This window comes from Amblyraja radiata, chromosome 9 (assembly GCF_010909765.2).
Source record: "Amblyraja radiata isolate CabotCenter1 chromosome 9, sAmbRad1.1.pri, whole genome shotgun sequence".
In the NCBI taxonomy this organism is placed as follows: Eukaryota; Metazoa; Chordata; class Chondrichthyes; order Rajiformes; family Rajidae; genus Amblyraja; species Amblyraja radiata.
In genome coordinates, this window is record NC_045964.1 from 10,347,257 (window position 1) to 10,372,922 (window position 25,666).

Consider the following 25,666-nt stretch of genomic DNA (forward strand, 5'->3'; position numbering starts at 1 on the left):
TATTCTTAAACTGTGGCCCCTGTTTCGGGACTCCCCCAACATTGGGAACATGTTTCCTGCCTCTAGCGTGTCCAATCCCTTAATAATCTTATATGTTTCAATAAGATACCCTCTCATCCTTCTAAACTCCAAAGTATACAAGCCCAGCCGCTCCATTCTATCAACATATGACAGTCCCGCCAACCTCGTGAACCTATGCTGCATTCCCTTAATAGCAAAAATATCCTTCCTCAAATTTGGAATCCAAAACTGCACACAATACTCCAGGTGTGGTCTCACTCAGGCCCTGTACAACTGCAGAAGGACCTCTTCGTTCCTATACTCTTGTTATGAAGGCCAACATGCCATTAGCTTTCTTCACTGCCTGCTGTACCTGCATGCTTACTTTCAGTGCCTGATGAAACCAGTCGAGGCAAGTTAATGTGATGAAACCAGACATACATCACCACAGTAAACAGGCCTAGCTTCTGATCCATGTTAATCCCTGAAAGAGGCAGGAAAGGCAGATATGATGGCGAAGAAGGCGCACAGGATGCGTGCTTTTATTAGTCTGAATAATGAGTGCAGGGAGGGCTTGGTGCTGGTTTATAAAACCTTGGTTTGGGGACACCTGGAATATGGTGCTCAGTTATTTTTGGAAGGATGTAATTGCACTGTCGAAAGTGGAATTTTCTTCTCTTTCTTTCTTTTCTAGGGTCTATTTCTTAACTTTCTTCTCTAACTCTCTTTCTAATGGGCTTTCTTTTCCCAACACTTTCCTGCACTGTCACGACTCTTTCTCACTTTCCTTACTTCTTTTATTTCTATCTTTCTTAAAGCTCAGAAAATGAAGGGGTACAACAAATGTAATAAGATATATGTGGTGTGTATTACTGTAACTTATTGTACTTCTAATAAAAATAAAATTAAAAAAAAATAAAAAATAAAAAAAGAAAGTGGAAAGTGAATTCCCTGGGTTGCTGCTGGGAATGGAACGTTTCAGTAATGACTAGAGTAGGGATACACTGGGTTCGGAATTGAGACATATTGCCGGTGGAGGCAAGGACTCTCACGACAGTTAATTAAGCCCCCTAAACAAGCATTTAAATCACCAAGGCATTGTAGGCTAAGGACACAGTCTCTTGACCAGACTAGGTGAATCGAGGACCAGAGGACATAGGTTCAAGGTGAAGGGGAAAAGGTGTAATAGGAATCTGAGGGGTACCCTTTTCACACGGAGGGTGGTGGATGTATGAGCTGCCAGAGGAGGTAGTTGAGGCTGGGACTAACCCAACGTTTAAGAAACAGTTAGACAGGTGCATGCATAGGACAGGTTAGGGGGATATGGACCACGCAAGCAGGTGGGACTAGTGTATCTGGGACATGTTGGCCAGTGTGGGCCAGTTGGGCCGAAGGGCCTGTTTCCCCTCTGTATCACTCCATAGCAGGAGGACATCAAAGGCTGTTGAGTTTTGCTGGCTCATTGATCCATCCCATTCCTCCCTGTATTTACCCTGTAACCTATGCTGCCCATATTCCCATCCACACGTCCCAGTTTCATCCCACTCATCCCACGCATCAGAGACAATTTGCAGCGCCCAATTAACCTACAATCCCGCATGTATTTGGGGTGTGGGAGGAAACTGGAGCACCCAGAGGAAAACCCACGCACCTGAGGTCAGGATCGAATGTGTCAGGGTGTCAGAGGTTATGGGGAGAAGGCAGGAGAATGGGGTCAGGAGGGAGAGATTGATCAGCCATGATTGAATGACGGAGTAGACTTGATGGGCTGAATGGCCTAATTCTGCTCCTATCCCTTATGATCATGAATCTGGGTCACTGGACCAGTGAGGCAATAGCCCCACTAGTTGTATCACTGCCCCGTCCAGCAGAATGAGAGGTGATCTTTGGAGCAGTTGACAGGGGAGATGTTACCTCCTGGATGGAGTGTCTCCGATAAGGGGCCTGACCCTGAACAAAGGGGGCTCATTCATAGTTAGCTCTGGAGCACTTTCTTGACACGGGGTACTGTCGGTGCCCTGTCCATTGATCACATTAAATAGGATTATTTTTCCTTGGGCACCAAAGGAATCACGGAATATTGGGAATGGTTCGAGATGTTCCACCCACACCCCTCTGGAATGGACTGGGAGGTCCCCCCTGTTCCAAAGACTTGCTGACACAAACAAGGAGATTGCACACATGACCAAGAGATCTGTGCCCACATCTTAAAACTGGAAGAGGGAGAAGAAGGGAAGAGTGGTTTAGGAAGGGAGTGAGAGAGTTTGGGTCCCAAAAAAAGACACAAAGTGCTGAAGTAACTCAGCGGGTCAGGCAGCATCTCTGGAGAACATGGATAGGTAATGTTTCAAGTCAAGTCAGGGTTATTCATCACATACACATCCGAGGAGTGCAGTGGAATGAAAAGTGCCAATGCTTGCGGATTTGTGCAAAAAACTACAAAACAGAACAGAATGGAATGGAATCAGGTCGGGACCCTTCTTCAGACTGAATGTGGGGTGGGGGTCCAAAAAACTGGAAGAAAATAAATTTAGGACAAAGCCTGGCAGGTAATAGGTTGATACAGGTGGAGGGAGGTGAGGGCTGGGGGGGGGGGGGGGGGGAGTGATAGGCATCTTGTTGGACAAAGGCCAGAGATGAAAAACAGAAGGTTTGAAACAAAGGGATTGGAGAGGAAGGAAAATAGGTGCACATCCAGTTGGGGCACACCGGAGAGAGGAGGGGGTTGGGGATCTGGAGGTGGGCCCGGCATTTGAGAGACCTGAAATGGAGTAGAGCAGGGAGGGGGGATGGGCTCATAGAAAGGTGATCAGCTCGAGGATGGGGTAAAGCCCAAGAGGGGTTCAAAGAGTAAGGAGGAGGGGGCTGCAGCTGCCAGAGGAGAAGGGGGCAGGGGGGTGGGGGCGAGCTGTAACAACATCAGTGGGGTGTTGGGGTTGGTGATAGCATGCAGGCTGTGGAGGTCTGCACCTGCTGAGGTCTGCAGAGGGTAAAGAGGAGGGACGTCAGGAGAGGCGAGAAAGCAGAGGGGAGCTTCAATGAGTGCGGAGTCAGGAAGTGTCCTGCCTGCTTGTGGTGGGTGGGTGGGAGGGGGAGGGGAGTGCGGGAAGGGCAGGACCTGCTCATTAGGGCCAATAAAGCGGCTCAGTCGGCCAAATTCTCCAGTGCTCTCCTCACCCCGGGACTTTTCCCAGGCGCTCTGCCTGAAGCGAGCCAGTGAACCGTGAAGCAGGGGACTCTGTGGGCCAGGGGTTTAATCATTCATCAGTTGCTGGGGGAGCTGTGGGAACCTAGGTAACCTGTTGGTGCGCTGCAGAATCTGTAGACGGCCTGACCACCAAACACATCAATAGGTTGAAGCACTAACACGCAGCACTGACAAACACAAGTACCTCAAACAAGGGCCCATTAACGCCTTGTATCATATTACCCGCTTGTCCACATATTAGAACAGAGGAGGTGGCCATTAGGCCCATTAGCTCCATGCTGGCTATCAACAGGCCAAATTATCAGTTTCATTCCTTCTCTTATTTCTCCATAGCCCTTTTTTTTGACACTTTTTTGACACTTTCCCACACAATAGGGGACAAAATATATTTGCCCATTATCCCACCAGCCTGCGTGTTTTTGAGATACGAGAGGAAACCAGAGCACCCAGGGAAACTCCAGGGTGTCACGGGAAGAAAGTACAAACTCCTCACCGACGGCACCCAAAGTCAGGATCGAACCTGGGTCACTGTGGCAATGGCACAGCGGCACTAACTGCTGCACCAACGAGCATCACCCTCTAGAGGACTGCATTCACAGCCCAACACCGGGGATTTACTTGACACCAGGGCCAGTGAGAGACTGAATAGAAAGATTCAGTCTAAAAGGTCAAGAAGGGGATTGTGGCCAAGTTTGCAGGTGATGCTAAGATAGGTGGGGGCGGGCAATGTGGAGGAAGCAAGGCCTCTGCAGAAGGACTTGGACAGGTTAGGAGAGTGGGCAGAGAAGTGGCAGATGGAATTCAGTACAGCAAAGTGCGTAGTCGTGCATTTTGGTCGTAGGAATAAAGGCGTAGATTATTTTCTAAATGGGGAGAGAATCCAGAAATCGGAGGTGCAAAGGGACCTGGGAATGCTGGTGCAGGATTCCCAAAAAGGTTAATCTGCAGGTCAAATCAGTAGTAAGGAAGGCAAATTCAATGCTAGCATTTATATCAAGCGGACTGGAAACCCAGGGATGTAATGCTGAGGCTCTATAAGGTGCTGGTCAGGCCGCATTTGGAGTATTGTGAGCAAATGTGGGCCCCATGCCTGAGGAAGGATGTGCTGGCTCTGGAGAGGGCCCAGAGGAGGTTTACAAGAATGATTCCAGGAATGAGTGGATTAGCATATGATGAGCTTTGGAAGGTTGAGGGGGGACCTCATTGAAACTTACAGAATAATGAAAGGCATAGATAGAGTGGATGTGGAAAGGATGTTCCCACTGGTGGGAGAGCCTCAGAATTAAAGGATGTTCTTTTAGAAAGGAAGTGAGGAGGAACTTCTTTAGTCAGAGGGTAGTTAATCTGTGGAGGCCAAGACAGTGGATATTCTTAAGGCAAAGATGGACAAATTCTTGATTGGAGCGGGTTTCAAGGGTTATGGGGAGAAGGCAGGAAAATGGGATTAGGAGGCAGAGATCAGAATGGCAGAGCGGACTTGATGGGCCGAATGGCCTACCTATTATTTGTGAACTTGTGATTAGGCCACATTTGTAATATTAAATGCAGTGCTGGTCAGCGCATCACAGGAAGGTCGTGGGGGGGGTTCAGGGATGCTGCAGAAGAGGTTTATCGGGATGCTGCCTGGATAAGAGGGTATTAACTACACAGAAGGCTTGGGCAACATTTCTCTCGAGCTACAGAGGCTGAGGGGGACCTGATAGAAGTATATAAAATTATGAAGGGCGGAGACATGGTAGCTGGAAAGTATTTTTTCCCCCAGGATAGAAATGTCAAATAGTAAAAGGCATAGCAATAAGGTGAAGAGAAACATTTAAAGGGGATTTCATGTTATACACCACAGAAACAGGCCGTTTGGCCCAATTTACCCATGCCGACCAGGATGCCCCATTTACACCTGTCCCACCAACTTGCATTTTGCCCAGAACCTTCAAAACCTTTCCTATCCATTAACGTGTCCAATTGTCTTTTAAATGTTGTCGCACCTGCCTCAAGTTCCTCCTCTGGCAGCTCGTTACATACACCCACGACCCTCTATGTGAATTAAGGTGGCAAATATTTGTTTTGTTTTTTACACAGAAAGGTGGGTGCTTGGAACACGCTGCCAGGGAGGCTGTGGAAGCAGATACAATAGCAAGGTTTAGACATCCACATGAACAGACAGGGATAGGGGGATGCAGATCAGACGCGGACAGATGTGCAGTGCAGTTTGGCATGACATGGCTGACTGCCTTTCTGAGCTGCACATGCTCTATACTCTATGACTTCAAATCCAAGCTTTGGAAGTCAATTCAAAGGAGTGGTGCTACACAGGGCAGTGCAACCAGGGACAGGGACAAACTTTCTGACCAACACCCCACAGCTACAGGTGTCAGGGGTTATGGGGAGAAGGCAGGGGAATGGGGTTAGGAGGGAGAGATGGATCAGCCATGATTGAATGGCAGAGTAGACTTAATAATAATAATAATAAATTTTATTTAATGGGCGCCTTTCAGACATCTCAAGGACACCTTACATAGATTAATAGAAATAAAAACATATAATCAGAATAAAATAAGTAATAAAGACATCACAGAGACACAAATTAAAAACAGAATTCAGTCCAAAAACAGAAAATCAAAAACACAATGTGAAGAGAGAGCAGCGGCAGCCAAAGCGCGCCAGCGTCCACTCTCTCTTCACGGCAGCCATCTTGGACACAGACTTACAGGATTACATTAGACAAAAAAATCATCCCCCCACAATGGATACCACTGTGGGGGAAGGCACAAAGTCCAGTCCCCACCCCAAGTTCACCCCAAAGTCAGGCCTATTGATGGGCTGAATGGCCTAATTCTACTCATGGCCTTAAGAGGTTCAGCGGTTGGTCTGGAGATGGAGAGTAACAGTGCCAAGAGGTTCCAGATGGTGCTCTAATCGTCTCGGTGACAATTGTAAATTGTCCCTAGTGTGTAGGATAGCCTTAGTGTGTGGGGATCACTGGTCGGCGCGGGCTCGGTCCCAGCCCGTAAAGACAATAGACAATAGTCAACAGGTGCAGGAGTAGGCCATTCGGCCCTTCGAGCCAGCACCACCATTCACTGTGATCATGGCTGATCATCCACAATCAGTACCCCGTTCCTGCCTTCTCCCCATATCCCCTGACTCCGCTATCTTTAAGAGCTTTATCTGAAGGGCTGGTCCCACTCTCATGACCTAATTCACGACCTCTGCCGAGTTTGCCCTTGACTCATACTCGCAGCATGGTCGTCACGAGGTCGTGGGTAGGTCATAGCAGGCCGTGATGCTAGTCGTAGGTACTCGTGGCATCAAGTAGTTCGGGGCGTTTTTTCTAGCATGATGAAAAATGTCCACGAGTAAAAAAGGTCGTGAATTAGGTCGTGAAAGTGGGACAGGCCCTTAACTCTCTCTTGAAAACATCCAGAGAATCGGCCTCCACTGCCTTCTGAGGGATAGAATTCCACAGATTCACAACTTTCAGGGTGAAAAAGTTTTTCCTCATCTCCGTTCTAAGTGGCCATCCCCTTATTCTACCCCTGATTCAGCTCAGCTCCACTGGATAACAGTGAGGTGAAGCCCCTGGGCCAGAGGGCCAGGTGGGAAGGAGGAAATCAATTCCATCCCAAATTCCAAAACTCTGACTCCTGGGAATGAACATGGAAGCACAAAATGTATCAACAGATAAACTCAAGCTTTGGCGTGCATCGGGTTACTTGATGCACATTAAGCAGGACTTTCTGTGGATCAATCGGCTGAGGAGGAGAGCCTATAGAGCAGTTATAGACACTAAATACTGGAGTAACTCAGTGGGGCAGGCAGCATTTCTGGGAGAAGGAATGGGTGATGTTTTGGGTCGAGACCCTTCTTCAGACTGCGAGTCAGGGGAGAGGGAGTCTAGAGATGTGGAGGGGTAAAGTGTGAAAAGGACAATTCAAAGCAGGAAATGTGGAATGGTTGGTTGTTAGCTGACAGGAAGGTGACAAGGCTGAGAGCAGTTTCTTGCTCCTGGCTGGTGTTGTGTGTTGTACTCCCCGATATTATGGAGGGACATTTGGGTTTAGAAATTCGTTTTCACGACTGCAAGGAGATGCTTCAGACCTGCTGAAGAGAGGCTAAATCCAAGAGCTATATGGTTCACCCATTTCTGGGTCCATTTATCTCAGAAGACACAGTAACTGCAGATGCTGGAATGTTGAGTAAAACACTGGAGTAACTAAATGGACAGTATCTGCGGAACGAGTGGATATGTGACATATTAGGTCAGGATTCTTCGTCAGACTAATGAAGGGTCTTGACCCAAAACATTATATATGTCCATTCCCTCCAGAGTTGAGGGAAGCTCCAATGGCATTTGTCTTCTCCGACCTGCCCAGTCCTACTGGTACCTACTGGTACCCTGCCCTCATCCTTTCATTAAGCCCTCTCTACCATCCATTCATTACTCAGTAGCAACACTCCCTGGAGGCCGGAAGAGTGTTGGTTATAAGGTGCAATGTCACTCTCAGGTTACAGCTGCAAAATCTGCAAACAGCTGTGATGTGTTGCATTTTGGGATGTCCAACCAGGGCAGGACCTACACAGTGAATGGTAGGCCTCTGGCTAGTGTTGTAGAGCAGAGGTATCCAGGAGTGCAGGTGCGTGGTTCCTTGTAGGTCGAGTCGCAGGTAAATTAGGTGGTCAAAAAGTCCTTTTGGTACATTGGCCTTCATCAGACAGAGTGTTGAGGATAGAAGTTGGTAGGTCATGTTGCAGTTGTATAAGACATTGGTGAGACAGCATTTAGAATATTATGTTCAGTTCTGAGCTCCATGTTATAGGAAAGGTATTGTCAATGGAAAGGATTCAGAGAAGATTTACGAGGATGTTGCCAGATCTAGGGGGTGTGAGCTATAGGGAGAGGTTAAGTAGGCTGAGTCTCTATTCTTTGGAAGCTCAAAAGATTGGAGGATGAAGGGTGATCTTATAGAGGTGTATAAAATCATGAGAGGAATAGATCGGGTAGATGCACAGAGTCTCTTGCCCAGAGTAGGGAAATCAAGGACCAGAGGACATAGGTTCAAGGTGAAGGGGAAAAGATTTAATTAGAATCTGAGGGGTAACTTTTTCACACAAAGGGTGGTGGGTGTATGGAACAAGCTGCCAGAGGAGGTAGTTGACAGGGACTATCCCAAGGTTTAAGAAAGAGTTGGGCAGGTACATTGATAGGACCAAACACAGGCAGGTGGGACTAGTGTAGCTGGGGCTTATTGGCTTGTGTGGGCAAGTTGGGCCAAAGAGCCGGTTTCCTGTATCACTCTATGACTCTATATCATACAATGTTGGACACAGAAACATACTGATCAAGTCTGACCTTCCTTCCATCGAGGGGATTTATCGCAGTCGCTGCCTCAAAAAGGCTGGCAGTATCATCAAAGACCCACACCATCCTGGCCACACACATATCTCCCTGCTACCTTCAGGTAGAAGGTACAGGAGCCTGAAGACTGCAACAACCAGGTTCAGGAATAGCTACTTCCCCTCAGCCATCAGGCTATTAAACCTGGCTCGGACAAAACTCTGATTATTAGCAACCACTTTCTGTTATTTGCACTACCAGTTTATTTATTCATGTGTGTATATATTTATATCATGGTATATGGACACATTTATCTGTTTTGTAGTAAATGCCTACTATTTTCTGTGTGCTTAAGCAAAGCAAGAATTTCATTGTCCTATACAGGGACACATGACAATAAACTCACTTGAACACTTGAACACTTCTGGGAACCTTGCAAGATCAGGACATTTAAGTTAACGTACAGTATAATAAAGGGATTTCTGGCCTGCAAAGGACGGTACCTGTTTCTCCGCAGTCTCAGCCCGCTCGTCTGCCTCAATCACTCGCTTTTCCAACTCCTGCATCTGCAAGGAAAACAGAAAGCAAGAGTTATGTCAACGTGAGTAACGAAAGGAGAGACCCTTAACTCAATGCGGTATCCCTTCCAACAAGCGATAAGAGTGGCTGAGACATCCAAGTATATATTAGAGGCAGAGATGGTCAAAAGCTTTTGCCCATGATAGGGTCTCAAAAACAGGTTTAAGGTAGTAGTTTTAAAAGGGAATCTGAGGGCAAAGGTTAAATAGGCAAGTTAAGGGTTCTCAATCTGAAGAAGGTTCTCGACTCGAAACTTTATCCATTTCATACCTCCAGAGATACTGCCTGTCCCGCTGAGTTACTCCAGCATTTTGTGCCTATCAAGGCAGAGAAGAATACATGGATAGAGTTGAATGAAGTGTTTTTTTCGCTGCTAGTTAATCTGACGAATCTTTGATTTTCACACAGTTCTCTTACCAAACACAGAGGTCCATTTTAACACCACTGGAAACAGTTCAAGTGGGAAGTTAGACTTAGTTTGTGGGCTGCACATGTCCCATCGGGCACGACCCACAACCAGGCTTTGGACGGGCAGCTGAGATGCCTGGCCTGACCCTTCTTTACACATGCAAGCAATTATTTGAAGACCTCCTGAGCCTTGCTTGTGATTTCATCTCAAGTCTGAGCAAGGCCACCTCTGCCATGGGGGGGGGGGGGTCAGTGGTGCAGCTGGTAGAACTGCTGTCTCTCACGCGGGGTTCGATCATGACTTCAGGTGCTGTCTGTGCAGAGTTTGCAGGTTCACCCTGTGACCGTACGGGTTTTCTCCATGCACTTGGGTGTCCGCCACCATCCTAAAGATGTGCCGGTTTGTCGGTTAATTGGCCTCTGTAAATTATCCCGAGTGTGTTAATGTCAATGAAAGTGGGACAACATAGAACTAGTGAGAATGGGTAAATGATGATCAGCGTGGATTAGACAATAGACAATAGACGCAGGAGTAGGCCATTTGGCCCTTCGAGCCAGCACCGCCATTCAATGTGATCATGGCTGATCATCCCCAATCAGTACCCCGTTCCTGCCTTCTCCCCATATCCCCTGACTCCGCTATCTTTAAGAGCCCTATCTAGCTCTCTTGAAAGCATCCAGAGAACCTACCTCCACTGCCCTCTGAGGCAGAGAATTTCACAAACTCACAACTCTCTGTGAGAAAATGTGTTTCCTCGTCTCCGTTCTAAATGGCTTACCCCTTATTCTTAACCTGTGGCCCCTGGTTCAGGACTCCCCCAAAACCGGGAACATGTTTCCTGCCTCTAGTGTGTCCAAACTCTTAACAATCTTATATATTTGGTGGGCTGAAGGGACTGTTTCCATGCTATATCTCTAAACTAAACACCAAAGTGAATTGGGATTTGCTGAGAGGGCAGTGAGGCCCGAACAGTGAGGTTTTTTTTAGTGGAGAAGAGAAAAAAAGGACAAGAAAGCGGTCCTCACTTTCACTTTGCTCCATAGATGCTGCCTCACCCTCTGAGTTTCTCCAGCATTTTTAATCTATCTTCGATTTTTCCAGCATCTGCAGTATTTTCTTAAACAAAAAACCTCACAAAGAAATATTAAGCTCTTCTTTTAAACCCTGAAAACTCCACGTTTCTAGAGGGCATCATAACTGCTTCCTGTTGGGTAGGACACCTAGGTGCCTGTGGCCCTCTGGGCTGGAGCTGGATGCTGCAGTAATGTACTTGTGAGCATCCCAAGGCAGCGACCTTCCCAAGGGTTTGGCTGCTGGCTGCAACAAAGCTGCCTGTGTGCAGCTGGTGGCTAATTGTGGAGTGGAACCTCAGCTTTGATCCAAAACATGTTCGGAGTGGAAGGAAAACAGTTGAAGTCGTTTTACGGGGATTCACTTAAAAGAAAAATAACACACACACACACTAGGCAGAGAGAGAGCGGGAGAGTCTCGTGTTTCATAAATCACCTGTTAGATGTGTGTTCAGCAATTATGCAGCTTGTTTGAACCCACCTCTGTCCCTCTCGCCCCTCCACCCCCATCTCCTATCGAGGCCAGGCAGCTTCTGAGGAAGTTGTGAAAGGCATAGGGCAGGTTTCTCCGCTGAGCTATGTCTTTGAAGCTTGTGGAGCTGTGGGTGGCTGCAGGAAGGATTATGTCGTGAGCAAGGAAAAGGCTTAGCAACATGAGCCCTTTCCTCAGGAAGCTCAAGTACCCTCCCATCTGTTTTCGGGATAAGCCAAGCCATCTCAATTGAAAACCCATCTGTCTGCTCACGACCTCTGCACCAGACACTGCATTGGCTGGCGAGTCACTCCCCAACTGCACGCTCCTTGTCTGACAGCTTGATGCTTTGCCTGCACATTCCCATTGCCTTTCTCTCCTAGATCCTACCTCCAATTTGGGATCTTTCCATGCAACAGGAGTAGCTGATTGTTACAACTGTACTGGGTAGGTGCCACACCCGAGTACTGTGCAGAGTGTTGGTTTCCTCAAGGGCGGCACGGTGGCGCAGCGGTAGAATTGCTGCCTTACAGCGCCAGGGTCCCGGGTTCGATCCTGACTAGGGGTGCTGGGAAACTGAAGGGAGCGACAATCAACTGCCATGGATACAAATAATGTCATACACAAGAAAGGGCAGATGCTAGTTGACAAAAAGTGAACACACGGTGCTGGAGTTACACAAAGATGCAGCAGAATTTTGTCATCCCGTCACCCATTCCTTCTCTGCAGAGATACTGCCTGTCCCGCTGAGTTAAAGAGTGCCCACGGTAGACTCACGAGTCACTACGGTAAACTCACGGGCTACTACGTTCTTACAACGAGTTTAAAAGTTTAAATTTTTTACTACAAATTTGACTCGTGGAAATCTTTCATCGTGTTGAAAGATTTTCGCGAGTTAACAAGTTTCCCGAGTACCTGCCGTTAGCGTTACGAGTTCCAACGTTCCCGCTAAGTTAATTCCACGTGATTACCACGAGTTTGATTTGTTTTAACTCGGGATCACTCGTGGGTGGACTCGCACCGTGAGACAGTGGTTTAACTATCTTTTGAATGCATCCAGTGAATCGGCCTCCACTGCCTTCAGAGGCAGAGAATTCCGCAAATTCACAACGCTCTTGGTGAAAAAGTTTTTCCTCATATCAATTGTAAATGGCCTACCCCTTATTCTTAATCTGTGAACCCCTGGTTCTGGATTCCCCCAACATCGGGAACATGTTTCCTGCATCTAGCGTGTCCAATCCCTTAATAATTTTATATGCTTCTATAAGATCCCCTCATCCATCTAAATTCCAATGAATACAAGCTCAGTCGTTCCATTCTTTCATCATATGACATTCCCACCATCCTGGGCATTAATTTTGTGAACCTACGCTGCACTTCCTCAAAAGCAAGAGTGTCCTTCCTCAAATTAGGGGACCAAAACTGCACACAATACTCCAGGTGTGGTCCCACCAGATGTACAAGATCCTGAGAGGGCATGACAGAGGAGATGTTGAGGTTTCCACTGGTAGGAGAGTGGTCCATGAGAGGACTTAGCTACAAGATTAGGGGCGCTCACTTTAAAACCGAGGAATGTGGAAATTTCTTCTCGTAGTGTGGCGTGAATCTTATGAATTCTCTGCACCAGAGGTTGGATCACCGGAGGTATTTAAAGTTTTTTTTTGGAAAGATTGGAGTTTTGAGGAATTGGCAAAGGAGTTGAGGTCTCAGGCAGTTCAGTCACAATCACAGTGAATGGTGTGGCGGTATTGAGGGGTCATGTGACTAACACCTGCTCTCACTTGTCCTTGCAATTCTTGGGCGTTTCATGTTGTGATACACTGCCTACCCCACCTTACTTGCCCAAAGCCCTCGTCGCAACCACACTGTCCATTACCTGACTGGAGAATTCTTTCTTTCCTTCAATTCCAGGAATGTTGTGGCTGGTACACAAAATCTCCAAATAATTGTTTTTTTAATTAAAAAACCCGTCTAAAAACTTTGGTGTGAACTCAAACTTCTGAGGTACCAATTTGTCCACAGTGGTGGTCTACAACTGGGACCAGATGGTTGCTGAAGATAATTTGAGCTTGACTTACAATACAATAGGAATGTACAAGATCCTCATAACACATGATGAGCGTTTGACGGCACTGGGCCTGTGCTCGCTGGTGTTTAGGAGGATGAGGGGCGATCTTATTGAAACTTACAAAATAGTGAATGGCTTGGATGTGGAGAGGATGTTTGCACTAGTGGGAGAGTCTAGGATTAGGGGTCATAGTCGCAGAATTTAAGGATGTTCCTTTAGGAGATGAGAAGGAATTTATTTAGTCAGAGGGTGTTGAATCGATGTATTTCTTTGCCACAAAAGGCAGTGAAGGCCAAGTCAATGGATATTTTTAAGGCAGAGATAGATAGATTCTTGATTATTATGGGACTCAGAGGTTATGGGTAGAAGGCAGGAGAATGGGGTTAGGAGGGAGAGATAGATCAGCCAAGATTGAATGATAGAGTAGACTTGATGTTCAAGAATGAACTGCAGATGCTGGAAAATCGAAGGTAGACAAAAGTGCTGGAGAAACTCAGCAGGTGCGGCAGCATCCATGGAGCGAAGGAATTAGGCAACGTTTCGGGCCGAAACCCTTCTTCAGACTGATGTAGGGTGGGGGGAGAAGAAAGGAAGAGGAGCCAGAGAGCTGAGGGAGAGCTGAGAAGGGGAGGAGACGATGGGCCGATTGGCCTAATTCTGCTCCTTTCATTTACGATCTTAATAAGGATAGGAATTTGAATTGATGCGAGGAGTAGGGGGTGCAGTAGAGTGATTAAGGATGGGCGCGAATGGGAGGGGGGTGAGGGGTAGAAGATAGAGGTCTTCATCACAAGCCTGGTGCTGAAGCTCAGGAGGTAGAGAGAGACTTGGCGATGCTTTGAGAGAGGTGGGAGAGACAAGGCCTGGCCTGTGGGTGGGTTTGGGGCAATGCTGAGAGCGGGTGAGTCCAGAGAATGCAAGGTAAGGAGTTTAAGTCAAAACCCAGTTATGACTCTTGAAGTGTCCAGTCCAATGTTAACCGTGTGGCGAGTTTGGAATGGTTGCTGCCCCGTTTTGCTCTACGATGCTGTCGACTCATCCGCGTCCAATCCCCTTCCCACTCCATCTCTCAGCACTTGTGGCCGTACCATCAGCTGCCGAGGATGCAAAGCAATGATATTTCCTCCACTCGCCCCTTCAAACCTCTACAATGCACTGGCTCCTTTTAGACACTCTTGCAACTAACATAAAAGTTTGATCCGAGCTCTGTCTCTCTTATTTGTTTGCTCCTGCCTGCCTTCTCAATCCTAAGACACGGTCTTTTAAATAAAACTTTAACAAGGAAACACAACTAGCATTTTTAGAAAACGTTTTGCATAATAAAAGGTCTCAAGGTGCTTTGGCAGAGTTTAACACACACACATCTGACACCAGTACAATTGAAGTGATTTCCTCCCATACCAGAAAGACATGCAAGGTTGGTAGGTAAATTGGACACTGCAGATTGCCCCAAGTGCATAAGTGGGATAAGTAACGGGGGGATATGAGTGGGGAATGGGATTGATCTGCGAAGCAGCAGAGATCTGATGGACCGAATGGTGTTGTAAAGACAGCTGGAAAGTAAATCGGAAATCCGGGTTCGGGTTAGTGTTAGAGCAGATGTGACAGGTCACTGGCTCGCGTGCCTGGAGATAAATTAGTCTCCCTACATGAGACAATGCTCACGAAGTGAAACAAATTGTAGTCCCTGCCTGAGCAACACAAAATCGTAGAACTCCTTAAAGGAGCCACAGAGCTGAGTTGCTTTTCAGGGTTCCAATTCTTTTTATATCCACCCCTCTCTCCACTCTGCGCTTTGAGAATTACTAGCAGTTCCTTTCATTGAAGTCCAATGCCATTGTCCTAGGTTTGTCCCTCTCAAAAGAGCAGAACTGATAGCCTATTGTGCCACAACAGCTTGGATTAATATATTAATGGGCAATATTAGTTTAATTTAGTTTAGATCCACTATCTAACACTATTAACACTATCTAACACTTAGATAACACTATCTAACACGATATTAACACTAGGGGCCTGTACGTCTTTGGAGTGTCTCGGCATATTGGAAAGTCTTGGCAGGTTAGGCTGCATCTGATGAGCTTCCAAAAATTTGGTCAAATATAGGTTTTAAAGCACATCTTGGGGGAGAGAGTGGCAGAGGAGGTTTACAAAGCACATCTTAAAAGGAGAGGTGGGAGGTTGAGAGAACAAAATAAAGAATGAATGGAAGACCAAATCCTTTCTCGACTTTAGTGGATTTCTGAAGTCCAGTCAGTGAGGTACGGTAGGAACGGGGACAGATAATGTGGACACATCACACTCTCCCAAGAGTGAGATCATCTGCTTTGGCGATATATTCATGTCCACCAGTGATACAGCGACAGTGCAGAGAGCAGGGTCCGATCTTGACCTTGGGTGCTGTCTGTGTGGAGTTTGCACCTCATGTTGCCGACCTCCCCGTGGAGAGCCCCGTCAACTGACTTCAGTCAGGTGAACGACAACAAACAGAGACAGCAGCAGCGCCGCAGCTTGGCGCCAACCCGGAGCATGCGTCCCTTGTAGGGCGGGTACCTACGGATGTCGAACCTGATGGCATCACCCCGCTGCGGACTTCTGCTGCCTCAAACACAAGAAGACCTTCCATGGCATTGAGTGAATCACTGCTGAAAGCAAATTTTGGGCCCCATGTCTGAGGAAGGATGTGCTGGCCCTGGAGAGGATCCAGAGGAAGTTTACAAGAATGATCCCAGGAATGTGTGGGTTAACAGATGATGAGCGTTTCACAGCGCAGAGCCTCTACTCACTGGAGTTTAGAAGATTGAGGGGGGACCTCATTGAAACTTACCGAATAGTGAAAGGCATAGATTGATTGGATGTGGAGAGGATGTTTCCACTGGTGGGAGAGTCTAGCCTCTCTATGACCGGAGGCCATAGCCTCAGAATTAAAGGACGCTCTTTTACAAAGGTGAGGAAGAACTTCTTTAATCAGAGGGTTGTTAAACTGTGGAACTCATTGCCACGGAGGGCTGTGGAGGCCAAGTCAGTGGATATTTTTAAAGCAGAGACAGACAAATTCTTGATTAGAACGGGTGTCAAGGGTTATGGGGAGAAGGCAGGAAAATGGAATTAGGAGGCAGAGATCAGCCATGATTGAATGGCGGCAAGGACTCGATGGGTCGAATGGCCTAATTCTACTCCCATAACTTGTGACTTCTGCCATTGTCCCATCCATGAAAATAACAAGGATTGAAGACCATGGCTCAATGGGATATTATTAATGGCTACTTGATGGTCAGTATGGATATGGTGGGCTGAAGGACGTGTTTCTGCACTGCTGGACTCTTGGTGCAAGGGACGAACATAGACACCGGCAGGGTGGGGGTGCAGAAATATCCAATATTGCACTCCCCATGATCTACATAGTCCTGGGGTCCTGCTGCGTGGATTTCCTGCGATGGTGACTGCTGTTGTTTGGGAGGCTCTGACTACATCCAGCATAGGTGCTCGTTTGCCCAATATCGGACTCCCAAATCACACTGTATTTCAGGTCCCATCATGGAAAGATGTCACCACGTGGGGAGAGGAAAAGATTCAAGGATGCGTCCAAACCTTCCTTGAGGAAAAAAATGCAACCCCTGCACTGTCTCCTGCGAATCTCCAGCCCAGGACGGCTCAAGGTTTGGGGTGGTGGGCGATATTGAGAACCACAAATGGCATGCATTGGGAGCACATAGTTTGTTAGTGGAGGAAGAGGTGCATCTCCTCAAACTCCACCAGCTTGCCCCATCCTGTCACATCTGCGGCAAACACTACAGGTGATAAATGATAGGAGTAGAATGAGGCCTTTCAGCCCATCAAGTCTACACCGCCATTCAATCAAGGCTGATCTATCTCTCCCTCCTAAAGGGCCTGTCCCACTGCACGAGGTAATTCAGGAGCTCTCCCGAGTTTAAAAAAAAATCAAACTCGTGGTAAGTATGTAGAATGTATCTTAGCGGGTACGTCGGAGCTTGGGACGTCTCTTAGCAGCTCGTAGCGCTAACGGCAGGTACTCGGGAAATGCGGTAAGCTCGTGAAGATTTTTCAACATGTTGAAAAATGTCCACGAGAGCCACGAGAGTCAGCTGAGGTGTCCAGTGTTGGGAATGTTGTGATGGGGTAGACCTTTCACCAGACGTACAAAGGTAGCAGGAAGGTAGGAAGGTGCTGCTTACTCATCCATTCACAGCCTCCGCAATGTCCCCACTAGGGAGGCGTGAGAACCAGGGCCCTGATACTGATGTGTCACCTCTTTAGGGGGGGGCATGCGAAGTACACACATTTTAGTGACACGTCAAGAGTCAAGTGTGTAATTGTCATATGTAAATAAAACAACATACAAGTGCACCCATTCTGGTGTCTTTAACATGGATTCTGCCCCCGTTACCCACTCTCCAATACACAACCCTGCCGTATAACACAGGCTACGTTCACCTTCAAAAGATATGCGCGATGTAAAGCTTTATTTAATTGCAAAAGGCTCCCTTTGTCAAAGTAGATTTGAGCTCCAGATGGATAGTGTTCATTCCCCGACACAAAAGGCTGCTTCCGCAGCTCCCCAGCCCACACAGGGTTAACCCTTACACCACTGTGTGCCCACAGGCACAAAGGGTGCATTGTTCAGCCTGTGATCTGCTCTCCGAGTTCCCTCACCTCTGCCACTTGCACAGGCTTCCCAGAAATTGAAATGTGACCTTCAGCACGACAGCAAAGAGACGTGGCCAATACCATGGCTGCCATGACCCCATTCTGCATCTCCACTCTGTTGTAAATGCTGGCAGAACGTTGCACAAAACCCTCAATCACAGAGGTCCAGTGTACACTGGAGATGTCTACTGGTCCCTGCACAGTCATTACCAAACTAAAATAGCATTGCCACTTAAATTATTGCTTTTAGAAATATAGACACAGAAAATACGTGCAGGATTAAGCCATGCGGCTCTCCGAGCCAGCACCGCCATTCAATACGATCATGGCTGATCATCCAAAATCAGCACTCCGTTCCGTCTTCTCATTTTGCACTGTACGACTGATGCTTTGCAAGATGACAATAAAGGTTGATTTGATTTGATTTCTCCTCATATCCCCCAATTCCTTTAGCCCTAAGAGCTATATCTAACTCCTTATGCTTCATTTTGTAAGCTTAGTCACGGTTCCCAAAGTTTTCTAGACATTGAGAGTAGGGAATACAGGGGTTGTCCCTCAGGCTCCAACCAGGCACATGGGATTTCAGGGACCTGGAGAATGTGGGAACATTCTCGTCAGTTCGGGGACGGCTCAAGATGGAGTCAGCCGAGGTGTCCAGTGTTGGGAATGTTGTGATGGGGTAGATGGGGGAGAAACTGTGTCCACTGACAGAAGGCATTAGTAGATACAGGGCAGAGATGCAAGATCACAGCAAGGCAGGGAGAAAAGGGAACTTCTTGTAGTACGAAGATAGACACAAAATGCTGGAGTAACTCAGCAGGACAGGCAGCATCATTGGAGGGAAGGAATGGGTGACGTTTCGGGTCGAGACCCTTCTTCAGACTGATGTGGGAGGTACATAGATAAGGAAGTATATAGATAAGGAAGTGTAAGGTGTGAATACCGGACAACGGGAATGGAGATCAAGGAAATGTAGAGAAGATCATTGTTAGTTGGTTCTTGCAGTACAGCAGGTTGATGTAATCTGCACAGATCAAACTAGGTGAGTAGGAAGGAACTGCAGGTGCTGATTTAAACCGAAGATAGACAACCCACTGAGTTACTCCAGCTTTTTGTGCAAGTCAAACTAGGAGCAGATCCACGGGAACTATCACAATGGAACTGGATTTTTTTAAACTGGGAAAGGTAGAATTAAGTCAAGTCGTGTTTACCCTAGCGTCATTGTACAAGTGAGGTACAGGTACAATGAAAATCATTCACAGTAGCTCTCAGGCACAGACTCAGACAAACATGCCAAATACAATAATTGGTGCAGTGTAATGGGGCAGTAAACATAATGAAATGGCTGGTTCACAAATAGACGTCCTCCTTTCCTGCAAGGAACTTGAATGGGAAAGAGAGAGAAGGCTAAATACAAAGTGCAGGCAAATTATATTAGAATGAAGGGTTTTTGGTTGGCATGGGCAGGGTGGGCCGAAGGGCCTGTTTCTGTGCTGGTGAAATTCTGATTCCATGTCCAGGTCTGCTGAGAATTAATTAATAGCGATCCAATCAGTATAGATCGTGAACAAGAGAGACGCAAGGGCCTGCAGATGCAGGAGCCTCGAGCAAAATACAAAAATGTTAGAGGAACTTGGCGGGTCAGGTAGCATCTGTGGAACGAAATGGGCAGACAATGTTTCATGACAGTACATTCTTCAGACTGATTGGAGTACGGGGAATAAGTTGGAAAAGAAATCCAGGGATGGGGCAAAGTCTGGCAAGTGATAGATAGACACAAAATGCTGGAGTAACTCAGCGGGACAGGCAACATCTCTGGAGAGAAGGAATGGGTGACGTTTCAGGTAGAGACCATTCCTCAGACTGAATTGGAAGGGTCTTGCCCCAAAACATCACCCATTCCTTCTCTCCAGAGATGCTGCCTGTCCTGCTGAGTTACACCAGCATTTTGTGTCTATCTTTGGTTTAAACCAGCATCTGCAGTTCCTTCCTACACAGGCGATAGATAGATCAAGATGAGGGGAGCATAGATTAACAAAGGCTAGGGGTGAAAAAGAGAAAAAAAATGTCAGATAAGGAAAGAGGACATCTCTTGATTAGTACGGGTGAAACAGTACAGTACAGAGTGAGAATTCGTGATTAGTACGGGTGTCAGAGGTTAAGGGGAGAAGACAGGAGAATGGAGTCAGGAGGGAGAGATAGATCAGCCATGATTGAATGGCGGAGTAGATTTGATGGGCCGAATGGCCTATTTCTACTCCTATCACTTGTGAAATGCAAAGCCAAAGGATGGGGGAATGGATGGAAGGGGTGAGGGGGAAGAGGGGAATGGATGGAAGGGGTCAGGGGGAAGGGATAATAGGGAAATAGGATACTCGAAGATGGGGGAATGAACATATGAAGAAGGGAAAAGGGACAGGGTGACTAGGGTGATGGGAGATGGTGGGAGAATTGTGTGCTCACCAGAGTGGTAAGGAGAAGGCATTAATTGAAATTGGAGAATTCAATGTTCACACAGTTGGGTTGTAAGCTGCCCAAGCAGAACATGAGGTGTTGTCTTTCCAGCTTGTATATGGCCTCACTCTGGCAATGGAGGAGACCAGGGCCGGAAAAGACAGTCTGGGAATTGGAAGGGGAGCTACAACTGATTAAGGGCCCGTCCCACTTGGTCGTCATTTACGCGTCACGCAGATGACGCGCGAAGATTTTGTGAATCCCAAAATCCTGGGACCGCGCGGCACTGCCTACGCCATCACGCCTCACCACGTGCCATGCGCGCATCACGGCGCGCGCATCGTGCTTCGTAACGGGTAAATTATGTCGCGTAAATGACGCCCAAGTGCGACAGGCCCTTAAGAATTTACATTGGCGATAGAGATATTAATATTGGACGAACAGTCGACTGGTCTACACCTAGTCTCGTAAACATAAAAGGGCCATATCAGGAGCATCAAATGCAGTAAAGAAGGTTGCTAGAGATGCTCGTGAACCTGTGTCACCTGGAAGGGTTGCTGAGGATTCTGGATGAAACGAGAGAGGTGGTGACTGGAAAGGTGTCTCCTGTGGACCAAGTAGCTGCAGAGAGATGCAACAGAAATCAGAAAGGGATCGAAAATGTGCTGACTAGTGGTGGGATCACGTTGAAGGTGGTGGAATGCCAGAGAGTGAGGAAGTTGGATGCAGAGGCTGGTGAGGTGAAAGGCAAGGACTCGGGGAACTCCATCCTTGTTCCTGCTGGAGCGGGGTGGGAGAGTGAGAGTAGAACTACGGGACAATGATGAGATGCGGGTAGAGATGAAGAAAATGAGAGCAAGGTATGGCGGGCTTACAATAGACGGAGTTCGAGGAGGTATAGTCAAGGCAGCTGTGAGAGTTAATGGACGTAGTTTTGTACATCACAAGATCCTGGGACACCGCGAGCAACCGCGCGTCACTGCCTATGTCACCACGCACCATGCACGTGTAATGCTCACCATACGCGCATCACGTGCGTGTCATGGCGCACACGCGTCGTGCATCGTGACGCGTAAATGATGTCGCGTAAATTATGTGCAAATGACGGCCAAGTGGGACAAGCCCTTTAGTGATCATTTTGCTGAGCACTTGTGCTTTGGTCTGCTTAGGCCCGCTGGATCAACCGGTTGCTAATCATTTTAACTCCCCTTCCTATTCCCGTACCGACTTTTCTGTTTTGAGCTTCACCCATTGCCAGAGTAAGGCCACATGCAAACACGAGGAACAACACCTCATATTTTGCATGGATATCTTACAATCTAATGAGTGTTGGATTCTCTCATTTGATGTAATAACTCCCCACTAGCCCCCATCCCTCGTTTCCAACCACCAACCCTGGTGCGCCCACATTCCTCCCACCACTCCCGATACCCTGCTCCTCTCCTCTCCTTTATACACTCATCTTCCATCTCCACATTCCACATTTCCCGTTTATTCCCCTTGTCCCATTCCACCAACACTCCTCCCACTGGCTTTACATTTCACTCCTTTTCTTTCCTTATATGACACCCTTTTGTTTCATTTCCAGACGTCCTTCGACAGTTGTACAGGGCCCTAGTGAAACCACACCTGGAGCATTGTGAGCAGTTTTGGTCTCCAAATTTGAGGAGGGACAACTTGCTATTGAGGGAGGGCAGCGTAGGTTCACGGTCATTTAGAACGGAGATGAGGAAAACCTTTTTCACACAGAGAGTTGTGAATCTGTGGAATTCTCTGCCTCAGAAGGCAGTGGAGGCCAATTCTCTGGATGCTTTCAAGAGGGAGCTAGATAGAGCTCTTAAAAATAGCGGAGTCAGGGGCTATGGTGAGAAGGCAGGAACGGGGTACAGATTGTAGATGATCAGCCATGATCACAGTGAATGATGGTGCTGGCTCGAAGGGCCAAATAGTCTACTCCTGCACCTACTGTCTATTGTCTATTTTCATCTCTAGCCTTTGTCACTTACGCCATCCTCCATCTACCCATCCCCCCCCCTCACCCTCTCCGTCATTTGTACCCACCCATCACTTGCTAGGTTTTGCCCGATCCCCCCTCCTCCTTTCCAGCTTCACTGTCCCCACATCAATCTGAAGAAGGGACCAGGCCTGAAACATCGCTCGTACATTTCCCTCCACAGACCAGCGGCGTTCCTTCAGCACATCTAATCTTTAATTAGTGAAACAAAGGGTCTCGATCCGAAACGTCACCTGTTCCTTCGCTCCATAGATGCTGCCTCACCCGCTGAGTTTCTCCAGCATTTTTATCTACCTTTGTCATCAGTAAAATTTGCAGCTCGGATGCTAGTTGAAGGCAAATGAACTGAGTTTGGCTTCACTGTGTAGGAAGGAACTGCAGCTGCTGGTTTAAAGCAAAGGTAGACACAAAAAGCTGGAGTAACTCAGTGGGACAGAGAGTCTGAAAAAGGGTCTCAACCCAAAACGTCACCTATTCCTTTTCTCCAGAGATGTTATCTGACCCGCTGACTTACTCCAGCATTTTGTGTCTATCTTTGGTGTAAACCAGCACCTGCAGTTTCTTCCTTCACATTAAATCCCCTGTTGTCTATCTTGAGCTTAGAATCCCATTGTCTGCAGTAGAACCACAGCCAGACAGTTTAGTGCCAGACCAAACCCGAGCACTGAAGTGGTATCACAGCTCCAATGTATGTTGAAACAATACCACCATTTATAAGCACCTTTAATGTGTATAACATCTTAAATATGCCCCTGCAGCAACAGTATCAAAGAAAATCTGACACTCACCATACATGGTCAGGTGACTAAACGCTTGATGAATGAGACAGATTTCAAGGAGCGTCTTAAGAGGATGAGAAGGTTGTGGAAAGAATGAGACATCCGGGGGCCGAGTGAGCTGGAGGCATGTCTGCTGGGGGTGGAAGGAAAGGATTGCAGAAACCCCAGGAGTACAAGGCTTGGGAGGTTACTCAGATAGGTTGGGGAGAGATGGAGGGATTAAACCTAGAACAGTCCAGCATTTGAAGGGGCCCTTCGGCCCACAGTGTTTGTGCCGAACACGATGCCAAGAAAAAACGATCTCCTCTCTCAGCACATGATCCACAGCCCTCTATTCCCTGCACTTCCACATGCCTATCTAAAAGCCTCTTAAACGCCACTGTTGTATCTGCCTCCACAACCACCACCATACGTTCCAGTCCCCCAACACACTCTGTGTACAAAACCTTGCCCTGCGCAGATGTTAGGCTCACTGGCCTGAAGTTCCCAGGCTTCTCTCTGCAGCCCTTCTTGAATAGAGACAGAGCATTTGCCACTAGAGGACTTCCGTTTAGGACTGAGATGAGGAAAAACCTTTTCACCCAGAGAGTTGTGAATCTGTGGAATTCTCTGCCACAGAAGGCAGTGGAGGCCAAATCACTGGATGGTTTCAAGAGAGAGTTAGATATAGCTGTTAGGGCTAACGGAATCAAGGGATATGGGGAAAGAGCAGGAAGGGATACTGATTTTGGATGATCAACCATGATCATATTGAATAGCGATGCTGGCTCGAAGGGCCGAATGGCCTCCTCCTGCACATGTTTTCTACCTCCTATGTCTAAGTTCTAAGAATCTCGCATTTATGCTCCGTGGCCCTCAGCACAGTCCAAAAGAGTATGTGTTATAACGCAGGCAACTTGGGCACACAGCGAAAACCTTCAAAAGCCTTGCCTTTCAATCTGATCTATCCCACATCTGACGTGGCCATGCTCAACAGGACACAATGGAGGGAGATTAGCATTGCACTGAACGAGCTGCGTCTGATCTGGTATCCAAACCTTGCGTGCTCATTAAACCGTGCAAGTGCAGAATGTGTAGACTCAAAGAGGGGGGGAGCTGCAGGATTTAGATCGACAAACTCCGTTATGCATTGACATCTCTGTTGGCTCTCCACTGTCAAGTCAGCCACATTTCAAAGCAGATTCCACCCCCCCCCCCCCCCCAACCCCCCAGCAAAAAAAGACCATTCGAAGCACACTATTTTTTCAGGACCATGCCTGGGAATCGACATGAAGCAGCAGGGCAAAGCAGGGAGATTATATCCGGACTCCAGCCCGGGTTACTTGATGCCCAGCCAAGGGAAAAGTTGGGATGACTGTTGTGCCAGTCTTCTACACTGGCGTCTAATGCTTCAGCGAGCAGAAAATTATCCTTTAGAAGAAACTACAAAGGGCAGTGATCAAAAAGGGTCCGTTGCCACACTAGCTATGAGCCTGCTCTAGCACCGGAGACCAGATCTGGTGGTGCACTAGTTGCAATGTGAAACCACTGGCTTAATAACCCCCTCGTCACCACCTTTCTTCCCTCCCCAAGCCTCCCTTGGCCAGTTCTGCTCTTTCTAATTATAGAATTGGACTGCTGGTATCAATCAGGAGCTGGTGATTACAAGCTGGGTTAAAAGGAAAGGAACCGTGACTTCAGGCCCTGCTTGAGTGTGCAAGGGGTTGGGGACGTCCCACTGGGGGAGCTTATCGACGGCCAACTCACTATGTGCACTCCGGACCAGCAGCAGACACGCTCACATCACACACAGATGTGGGGAAGGACTTGTGTACCTGGTACCTCCCACAATCTGGAGAAGCCCTGGGGATCTGCACAGCGAATGAACCACTTCTCAACTTGGGCTTGTATTGCAAAGAGGTGCATAAGTGATGGGAGCACAATTAGGCCATTCGGCCCATCAAGACTACTCCGCCATTCAATCATGGCTGATCTATCTCTCCCACCTAACCCCATTCTCCTGCCTTCTCCCCATAAACCCGGACACCCGTACTAATCAAGAATCTATCTATCTTTGCCTTAAAAATGATCCATTGACTTGGCCTCCACAGCCTTCTGTGGCAAAGAATTCCACAGATTCACCACCCTCTGACTAAAGAAATTTCTCCTCATCTCCTTTCAAAAGGACGCCCTTTAATTCTGAGGCTGTGACCTCTGGTTCGAGACTCTCCCACTAGAGGAAACATCCTCTCCACATCCACTCTATCCAAGCCTTTCACTATTTGGTAAGTTTCAGAGATGTTCCCCCTTATCCTTCTAAACTCCAGCGAGTACAGGTCCAGTGCCGACAAACGCACATCATAGTTTAACCCAATCATTCCTGGGATCATTCTCGTAAACCTTCTCTGGACCCTCTCCAGAGCCAGCACATTCTTCCTCCGATATGACGCCCAAAATGGCTCACAATCCTACAAATGCGGCCTGACCAGCGTTATAAAGCCTCGGCATTGCAGCTCTGTTTTTGTATTGTGGTCCTCTTGAAATAAATGCTAGCATTGCATTCACCTTCCTTACTACTGATTCGACTTGCCAATTAACTTATTGGGAGTCCTGCACCAGCACTCCCAAGGC

At 47.5% G+C, this 25,666-nt stretch overlaps 1 protein-coding gene across 1 annotated transcript in view; it reads right to left on the minus strand.

Moving 5' to 3' along the window:
- plekhh1 (pleckstrin homology, MyTH4 and FERM domain containing H1) overlaps positions 1 to 25,666 on the minus strand; it is a 132,507-nt gene that overhangs the window by 89,371 nt on the left and 17,470 nt on the right. The window contains exon 3 of the mRNA XM_033026652.1: positions 9,047 to 9,109. Within this exon, the coding sequence (XP_032882543.1) occupies positions 9,047 to 9,109 (63 nt within the window). The remainder of the gene's footprint in view (positions 1 to 9,046; positions 9,110 to 25,666) is intronic.